This window comes from Brachyhypopomus gauderio, chromosome 21, assembly GCF_052324685.1.
Source record: "Brachyhypopomus gauderio isolate BG-103 chromosome 21, BGAUD_0.2, whole genome shotgun sequence".
Taxonomy (NCBI): Eukaryota; Metazoa; Chordata; class Actinopteri; order Gymnotiformes; family Hypopomidae; genus Brachyhypopomus; species Brachyhypopomus gauderio.
The window spans coordinates 9,183,404-9,193,247 of record NC_135231.1 but is presented as its reverse complement, the minus strand read 5'-3'; the positions used below and the strand labels follow the sequence as shown (position 1 = coordinate 9,193,247).

Sequence of the window (9,844 nt, the reverse complement as noted above, 5' to 3'; positions counted from 1 at the left end):
CCGCCTCCGGACCCCGACCTCAGCTCCGATTGGGAGGAGGCGTGGCCCTGCAGCCCGAGCTCCGCCCACCCGTCCCAAAGCCCCCAAATAGAGGGCGGTTCATCTCTTCTGGGCGCCCTCTCCTCTGAGTCGTGCGAGGTGCCCGTCTCGCTCGGCAGCTCCCAGTATGACAGTGGGCGGGGCTCCGAGCTGGACACGCCCCAGTCTGCTTCGCCCGGAGGTTCTCAGAGGCCCGTGCGGGAGATCGAGGGCATGGTGTGGGCTACGGCTGTGGCCCTGGCATGGCTGGAGAACAACTCGGCCAGCTACTTCACCGAGTGGGAGCTGATCGCGGCCAAGGCCAGCCTGTGGCTTGACCGGCAAGTCATCCCGGAGGGCCGAGACCTGGCGGCGGTGAAGGCGGCTGCCACCCAGCTCTTCATTATCCTCCGACACTGGGACGAGAACCTACAACTCAATATGCTGTGCTATAATCCCAACAGTGTCTGACTACATACACTCCATATGCAGCTGATCGCTACGCTATGCTAATGAATGACTAATCCTTCTGCAGCAGCTTCATGTTACTTGGGATATTATGCTGTGCACCTTCAGACAGTAAACACCACGTATGTGCTTTCACTTGATCTGCATTAAGGCTCTATGCGAAACGTTAATTGGCCTTTCGTCTGTAATCTCTGAAAGGCTGAATAGCGTTTATGAAAACATTTTGCAGTTGCTTTCCGCTCCGCTCACTTTTTCTTTTGCCTTCTTTGTTTGTGGTACAAGAACCACAAATATTTATTTTCCTCTCAGTGGCTCATTATTTGTGGAAGGCTGCACTACTGTGGATGCCTGTAGGTGGCCGTGCAGTCTGATTAAGCTCCGTCACCACACACTGATTGCACTTCAGGATTAACCTGATGCCCTGCAACAGAAAAATCGGGTGACAATTTGACAGTAAATTATTCATAGCGAAGGTTATATGCAAACAAGTCAGCGGCCGTGACAGCTGCCTTGTCTGAAGTGGGAAAAAAAGAATAATAATTTAATGCACCAGTGCTTTTTCCCTATTGGAGGTGGCACGGCCGGGTCATAGATGATGAAGCATGTTTACATGTGTTGACGTTGTGTTGCAGACCGAGGCGAACTGGAACATGTGCCAAAATGTCCCAGCTTGTGTCTGAGGTAATTATGTGACTATTTATTTTAAGGCCTGCATGGCTGCCGTGGTGAGTGGGGGTGAATCTCAGCGGCCACTGTTTGCTGACAGTGGTCCACTCTCTGTAACTCCATTGTATTGTATTTCTTGGTCTTCTCTGTGCTGGAAGATCAAATGACTTGATTAATGTGGTCACAGTCATAAGAAGCAGCCTTGTATTTACCTTGAATTGTTTAGTTGGTTGTCATTGGGAATTTAACACGATGTCAGATTACTGATGAGATGGCACTTTCGTTTAGTGGAGGTGCTCTCTAGTCTTAAGTGCCTGACCCATTTGAACTTGACTGAACTTTTTTTTTTTTTTTTGAATGCCACATGAGTTTTCCTTCTCTTGTTTGTTGTTTTTTGCCGGTGTGTTTGATATATCCGTGAATCTGTTGTTCTGGAACTTTCTTGTTGTTCTATGAAGTCTCAAATTGAAGCAAACAGGGGCAAATTCTGAAAAAAAATCAAGATAAAAAAATGTAAGTTGTTGCTACACTCCCCTCGTTGGTCCTCACCCACGATCCTCTGAATGATTGTGGCTTAATTTCAGTGTTATGATGAGATTGTAATTGTATTCTATCACTCAGGTACTGCTCCTGTGTAGCCTGGATTCGTCTGACAAACGTAGTGACTCATGCCTGCTGAGGTGAATGGTAGCAGGCCAGACGTGTCCGTCTCCTGTCTGGGTCTGCTTGCAAGGAGACAGGCTGCGTCAGCTAACACTAATGCGTCCTCCGCCTCACGGGCTCCGCTCACAAGAACCTGAAAGCCCTGGCATGTGAGACTACTGCTGATGTGTAAAATATATGCTTGTAAGTGTAGATGTCAACTCTGTGTGGAAAGTGGAATCCATTTTGAAGTCCGTTGTGTTTCCAAAGTGGCTGTCAAGCGTCCGCCGGCTCCCTGTGGTGTGCTGCATGGAATAAAGTCTCACTGCTGACCACGAGACGGGACAGTGTGTCTGCGTTCATTTCACCCAATGTCGCTTGGTCACTGGGGACACAAAGGAGACAGTGTGTCCAGACATTATCGTGAGTGAATGTTAACAGAGTGAATGGAACACAGTTATGACTAGGCCTGAGAGGTTGTCCTGTGTCTCACACCACGTTCCTATCCAGCAATTGAGGAAATGTTAAACCGTACTGCAGGGGTATAGTTGGGACCTGTTAAACCGTACTGCAGTTTAACTGGGGCATGTGAAACAGCACTGAACAGAATTACAACATTCAGGACATGAAACATCAAAATGCATATTTTAATGACACAGAAGAGCATGTTTCTTCCATTTCTTCCATTCGTCGACAGACACCTTCGCATCCTGCCTGTTTCGACTGGGGACTAAAGCAATACTTTTTCTAACCAGCAGATGCTGCACCAGACATTTGAAATCGTAATAGCAGGGACTCTGGGTTTTGTTGTTGGGGTTTTTTTTTTTTTTTGTGAGTACAGGAGGATCCGGTGATGCCCTGCGTTAGGAGAAGAGAGCCATGCTTACCTTCCTAGCTGCCTGTGGTATCCTGTCCTCTGGAAAAAAAAAAGCCTGAAGGTGTTTAATGATGTCATGAGTGGCAGGCTCATTAGCCGTGAACAAGCCTGTGTGGCCCATTAGTATCCTGTCAGGCATGCAGATTACTATTTACCGGCAAGGCTGTGCTATTGTCTCAGGCTTAGGGGAAGATCCATGTAATGATTCGCTTATGTATAGGTCACCACGTCCTGGCACAGATCACAGCAACCGCGCCACTGTGCGTTAACACTCAGTTACAGTGGACGAGGGGACGTGTCCTAGGGCAAAAAGTGTGACTTAAACGCTGGTTACGAAGACCGGTCTCTGATGATGCTATCAGGTCTAAAGCATGATGAATAAGAGAGAAAGAGAGAGACAGATAGAGAGAAAGTGCAAGGGTTGGATAGCTACTCAATCTCCATTATTTCAGATCATCTTCAGGAAGTCAGCCGTGACAGGGCTGTCGGACATGAGAGGATGCTTGAGCATTCTTACACCAGAGCTCATTCACAAGAGGCTGCACAGCAAAGTCCTCTCAGGTGTTCGCTCTCATTAGCTCCTCAGAGCCGTTCCTCAGAGCAGATCTTTAGGATAAGTTGAGTATTCCAATTAAAAGTGCATCTGAAATAAAACAGCCACACAAATGTTTTAGTAGATTGTGGAAAGTTAATGTAACATTGAATGGGTTCTTAATGTCTATATATATATATAACACAATGTAACTTCAAATCAACCACACTTCACAATCAATTTCACCTGCTGTCGTGCAAATGGAACAGACAACAGTTAGAAATGAGAGGCAATTAGCAAGACACCCCCTATAAATGAGTGGTTCTGCAGGTGGTGACCACATCCCTTTTCTCTGTTCTCATTCTTTCTGGCTGATGTTTTGGTCACTTTGGCATTTTGTCAGTTCTCTCACCATAGAGGTAGCATGAGGTGGTGTGTACAACCCACAGAAGTTGCTCAGGTAGTGCAGCTCATCCAGGATGGCACATCAATGTGAGCTGTGGCAAGAAGGTTTGCTGTGTCTGTCAGCAGTGTTCAATACATGGAGCAGTACACCAGGAGAAGTGGAGGGGGCCGTAGGAGGGCAACAACCCAGCAGCAGGACCACTAACTCCTCCTTTGTGTAAGGAGGAACAGGAGGAGCAGTGCCATAGTCCTGCAAAACGACCTCCAGCAGGACACTAATATCCATGTTTCTGCTCGAACTGTCAGAAACAGACTCCATGAGGGTGGTATGAGGGCCCGACGTCCACAAGTGGGGCTTGTGCTTACAGCCCAACACCGTGTGGGGCGATTGGCATTTGCTAGAGAACACCAAGATTCGCCATTGGCACCCTGTGCTCTTCACGGATGAGAGCAGGTTCACACTGAGCACATGACAGAGTCTTGAGACATGACAGAGTCTGGAGATGCCGTGGAGAACGTTCTGCTGCCTGCAACATCCTCCAGCATGACCGGTTTGGCAGTGGGTCAGTAATGGTGTGGGGAGGCATTTCTTTGGAGGGCCGCACAGACCTACATGTGCTGGCCAGTGGTACCCTGACTGCCATTAGGTACCGGGATGAGATCCTCAGACTCATTGTGAGACCATATGCTGGTGCAGTGGGCCCTGGGTTCCTTCTGATGCATGACATTGCTAGGCCTCATGTGGCTGAAGTGTGTCAGCAGTTCCTGCTGTTCCTCAGACCTGAATCCAATCGAGCACATCTGAGACATCATGTCTTGTTCCATCCACCAATGTCACGTTGCACCACAGACTGTCCAGGAGTTGACTGACGCTTTAATCCAGGTCTGGGAGGAGATCCCTCAGAAGAACATCTGCTGCCTCATCAGGAGAATGCCCAGGTGTCGTTCTCAACACTATGTAATAAATAAAGATTTTCAACTGGAATATTTTATTAATTGAAATCTTGGATGTGTTATTGTAGTGTTCCCTTTATTTTTTGAGCAGTGTATATAGTGAGGGAGAGAGATAAAACATGAGATAATGTGAGGAAAAGTACAACTGGCTGGCAATTTAAACATAAAACCAAAGTTTATACTGGTGATTATGGAGGAAGACAAGTGCGACGGTAACTTTAAAAAATGATGTGCTATGGTTAGAACAAAATAAGAACTTTTGTTTCTATGGTAACTGGCAACGTTGTGAAGAACACCTCTCACAAACTGCCTACAGGGACCCAGTGCTGGAGGGACCTGGAGAAGTGTTAAAACCCCCCCCTCAGTCTCTGCAATGCCATATCTCTTAAACAGACTATTATTCACGGGATAATAACTGACCTTATGAAAAATTATACGGATAACAAGTGTTTATTCTGAAGAGGCCGGGGAAGAGTCAGTAGAGCCTCCTTCAAAGCGCGTCTGACAGCGAGCTGGGACTAATTACCTTCAGCCTCCCATGACGCGCCGCAGTCTGGATGTGATTTTCGCCGAGGTTTGAAATGTGCTTTTGACTGTAACAAACTGCAACACACTGTAATAAAGAACATATTGACAGAAAGAAAGAAAGAAAGAAAGAAAGAAAGAAAACTGAATCGTCAGTGTGGCGAAGGCAGTGCACTTAATGCAGTTAACCTACGCTGTTACCATAAACATGGCTAGTGTGTAGCTTTCTTAAATCCCTGTGAGACGACACGCAGTGTAACACTCATGATCCAGGACACCAATGCTCAGCCTGTCAGGCAGGTTAGAATGGGCAAAAACTGTGAAGTGCTGCTGTCCTACAGGACCAGACGTTTGACACCTCTGTCATGGACGGACCCCTGGGTGTAATTAGCTAAGAAGTTGAATCAGATGTGGAACAGGCAAGACACTAAACAAGACAGCAAAGCCGGTCCGAGCACTGCAACTAAGAACAGTTACCCCAGCTGTCGCGAACTGGCTTCTGACATGCACATTTCTTATAGGCAGCCGTTGGGAGCACAGCGGTGCGTACGTTTTAGATGGGCATGATGAAGAAGACCGACCTTGCTTAACCTAATTAGAATAAGGAGAGAGAGGTCTGATTACACGTGTAGCTTTGCAGGAATGTGCCCCACTCCTCCGCACACACACCTGGCGATGACGGCCCTGGTGTGGTATAATCGGTATAATCACGCTGCTGCTTCCTAGATTCTTTCAATTTGAACCCAGACGATCCTCAAGGATTGGCTGTAAAAGCAGGGTCACCATGGCAATGCTGGACCTATGACAACATGACGCTTGTTCTTTGCAGTTGAACCGGAGGAAAGCTCAGCTTCCAAGTTTGATAATCTGTTGTTAACATATGTCGCTTATGATTTCCTTGATAATCTGTTGTTAACATATGTTACTTATGAATTCCTCTGCATGTTTGGGCTACCAGGTGTTATAGTTTCTCAAGCAATAATTTTCACTAAAAGTTCATAACTTTGTGCTGGGTTCTGCTTAATCATTCAGCCCCTAAGATGGTCTAAGGGAAAGGTTTATTTTGTTGTTTGATGAAAAGAGACCACAGGAATGTGGTTTGCATTTTGTAGTATATGAACAGTTTATTTATTATTAACATTTTTACCAACGTGTGAAACAGAGGAAATGTCGGTTTACAATAAAAAAAAATTAATAGCAGAAAATGAAAGAGAACCAGCATAAATCCAGGAGACAGAATATAAAACTCAGGCGTTAATTTAGTTTATATGTCCATTAAGATAAAATTCAAGCATTATTCTAGTCTATATGTCCATTGAGGTAAAACTCAAGCATTATTCTAGTCTATATGTCCATTAAGATAAAACTCAAACGTTATTCTAGTCTATATTTCCATTAGGGTAAAACTCAAGCGTTATTCTAGTCTATATTTCCATTAAGATAAAACTCAAGCGTTATTCTAGTCTATATTTCCATTAAAACCATTTCTAAAGGATCTACATGACCTTTCTTGATAAAAACCATCCATCCCACCATGCCGTGATGCAAGCCAAAATGATCCTTGAATTTCCTTACAGAAACATGATGGAACTGTGTTAAATTTCTGAGGACAAATCAATAAAAGCAATCTAATTCTTGGAGTGTAATTCTTGGAGTTGTATTCTTCACCTCTGACTTTTGTCTATATGCCAACTGAAATAGATCTAGCAAGCTCTGAGTTTTCTTACACGTGCACTCTGAGCAAACAGTATTCAGTTTATCACCGAGACCTCTGGGAAAGGAAACATTTATATTCATTTAAAATGGTATTTTAATACATTGAGTAAAAGACACAGGTAAAATGAACAATCTCTCATCCAGTTTGATTTTTTAAAAGTCATGTTTCAGTCAATATTTATGTCTAGGGTCTCCTCCAGGAGTTCATAAATTGTATGACAATTGATATTTACAGCCTTCTTCAATAACTGAAACAGGTTCACCTTTGCCTGGACTGAGTTGATACAGAGTTGGTAAAAAAAAAAATACGTGGAACAGGAAGTGATGACAGAGAGGATCTCTCAGTCTTTTAGCTCAGCCCCACCTCCCTGTTTCCCATTCAGCCCTGAGCACTGACACAGTGCTGTGGTCAGTGATTCAATGGATAGTGTAAAACAACAGGGAGAGAAAGCAACTCTGCCTTGTCCCTCTGAACAGAGGTAGTTAGACAGCTCATTATTCGCCTCGGCTTAGAGCAGTGGAGAAGAGCGGTGAAGTGCCCCTCCCAAACCATCTCTGTCAAGAAGAAAGACAGACCCATTCAGCACCTTCAAAAGGTTTTTAGTCTCCAGAGACACTGAAGTGTCCAGAGACAAACACAAAGGAAAAGTGCAGAGTGCATTAAGAAATGCTGACTTTTAAAAAGAAGTACCTGTTTTTAATAATTCCAGTATGATCTTGTGATTCAGGATAATGGAAGGAGGGCAAATCTAACACTAAAACAGGGAACCGTGTGGCTAGAAGCTCAATATCTGTGTTTAAGGCAGAGCGAATGGCAGAAACCTCACAGATTCCTTAATATTAAAGATATGATGCCTGCTACATGACGGAAGTGGAGGAGTAACAATATCTCATAGATGAAAGAAAAGAAACTCTAGACTGAATGGTCACTCCATTAGAGATAAATGTGTCGTAGCACACTGGAGTTCCTTTGGCCTTCAGAACTTCAGCGATTTGTTGAAGTCATTCTGCAGGAATCTTGGCCCATGTGCTTCCCATAGTTATTAGCAGCATCTAGATGTTCCAGGTTCTCTGCTGCCATAGGGTAAGCCCTGCTGTCTCTAAAAGTCCATCCACAGGTATATCAGAGGACCCAGGGTGCACCAAGATAACACTCCCCACACCATTACACTCAGCATGGTGTGACATATCTGCATTCATCTAACTAGGCAATGCTTTTCCACTCCTCCGTGATCCAATTTTTTGCACTCTTTTACACCGCTGGAATCTGGCTTCTCTGTTTTCCTTAGACAGCAACAGCACTCGAATTGCTTGCCTGCTGTTATAGCCCAACCAGGAACAATGAGTTGCGTGATTGGAGCCCCAACATTGTGTTTGGCTGTGATTTTCTTCACTGTGCACCACCTGCTCGTCATCCTCCTCATCTTTTGACAAATAACTGACTGATTGTTTAATTGACTGATTGTTTATGATCTCCTTTCTCCACAAGAAATCCCCACAACTTTAGCTCTTAGTCTAGCTAGCAATGACCAGGCCATGTTCAGAGTCCCTCAGATCCCTTGATCTCCCCATTCCAATGTAGATTCAAACTGAAACTGATCCATGGAAAACTTGCTCACCTGATTTTATGCTGCTCACCGGTGTCATATGACTCATTTTTTAAATCAGGGAAGCTCCTGTTATGAAAGGGTAGTTGTCAATGTCAGCATTCTCTGCAAAGCTGGTAAAAAATGCCCCCACCCCTCTATACAGAGACAGTGGGCATCTTTTTCAGTTTCACAGCTGAAATCTGTATATATATATATATAAGATGAAGTTTCATTCTTTCTGGTACTTTTGCTTGTTTACATTTTTTTTGTTGCTTCCCCTTAATTTTCAGTCTTTTATATTATCCTCTTTATCAAATCTCATGCTAAATATTCAAATGTATTCAAAGATTTTGTTTAGTCAATATTACATGTTGAATATGTAATCTGACTTGTCGTGTTGCTCATAATTAATTGACACATGCTAGTGGGGTGTGGGAACCCTCTGACATTCTCCAGCTGGAACATACTAGATTTAAATTCTACAGTGAAACATAATAACACACACAGTGACCTACTTAGTCTGGGTGCCAAGGTTGCCTTTTCTCAATGAGATGATTTGTTGGTCACAGTAGACTGAGGAGGATCTTCAGATCTTGAAGGATTAAAAATTGCTTTATCTGACACTTACTATACAACATTATCATACCAGACAGCTCACAAAAGATCTAAACTTAATGTTGCATCCCAACTTCCTGCTGGGATGATGATGACTTCTATTTTCAAATTTACTGGTCCTGGAATCACAAAAAAATAATTACAGGTGCATGCAGGTGATTTCAATGATTGGAGTTGATTTCATATAAAAATTGTAATATAATACAATCTGCTAGTTTATATTTTAATGTCGGTTCAGAATAGGCCAGGTGTTAGGGTTAGGGTAATAGATTAGGATTAGGATAGGAGATTAGGTTTAGGGTAGGAGATTAGGGTTAGTGTAAGAGATTAGGGTTAGGGTAAGAGATTAGGGTTAGGGTTATGTTTATTGCTATAGGGTTAGCCTAAGCCCATCGTGTTGTTACACTCCTGGTTTGACTTTTATGTCTGAGATGTGGTTGTCTTGTTATTGTGAAGATAAAATGGTCAAACCTACTCTCTGTCTCCATGTGGTTTTCTTTTGGATCCTGTATTGTCAAACCCAGGAAGTAACAATATAAGGTCATATGAGTCACTTGACACACCTGTGAGACAAATTTAATTGGCTGTGTACTCTCCGGACTCACCGGGTTTCCCACATGGCAGATATTGTTCCATCTGGATCTTTTCTCAAGGTCCCCACACTTTGTCTTTTGGGTAGTCACCTGTGCAGTAAACCCCATAAATCTTTCAGTGAGTCCCTGAAAAACATCTCAGGCTCTGATAACTGCTTACGGTGAGAGTCCACGGTTACCAAATGGATGAGAGAGAGGTTCTCATTCTCTTCATTATCAGAGTTCAGATTTGCAGTCTTTGTCT

The 9,844-nt window shown here is 43.9% G+C and overlaps 1 protein-coding gene across 3 annotated transcripts in view; it reads left to right on the top strand.

Moving 5' to 3' along the window:
* vwa5b1 (von Willebrand factor A domain containing 5B1) overlaps positions 1 to 2,119 on the top strand; it is a 30,894-nt gene extending 28,775 nt beyond the window's left edge. For 2 of the 3 annotated variants that reach the window (XM_076984374.1, XM_076984373.1), the window contains exon 22: positions 1 to 2,119. This exon is cut by the window's left edge and continues 186 nt beyond it. In XM_076984374.1, coding sequence (XP_076840489.1) covers positions 1 to 489 — 489 coding nt within the window. In that variant the 3' untranslated portion in view covers positions 490 to 2,119. The other variant, XR_013122794.1, reaches the window with a different exon arrangement.
* Positions 2,120 to 9,844: the final 7,725 nt, after the last annotated feature.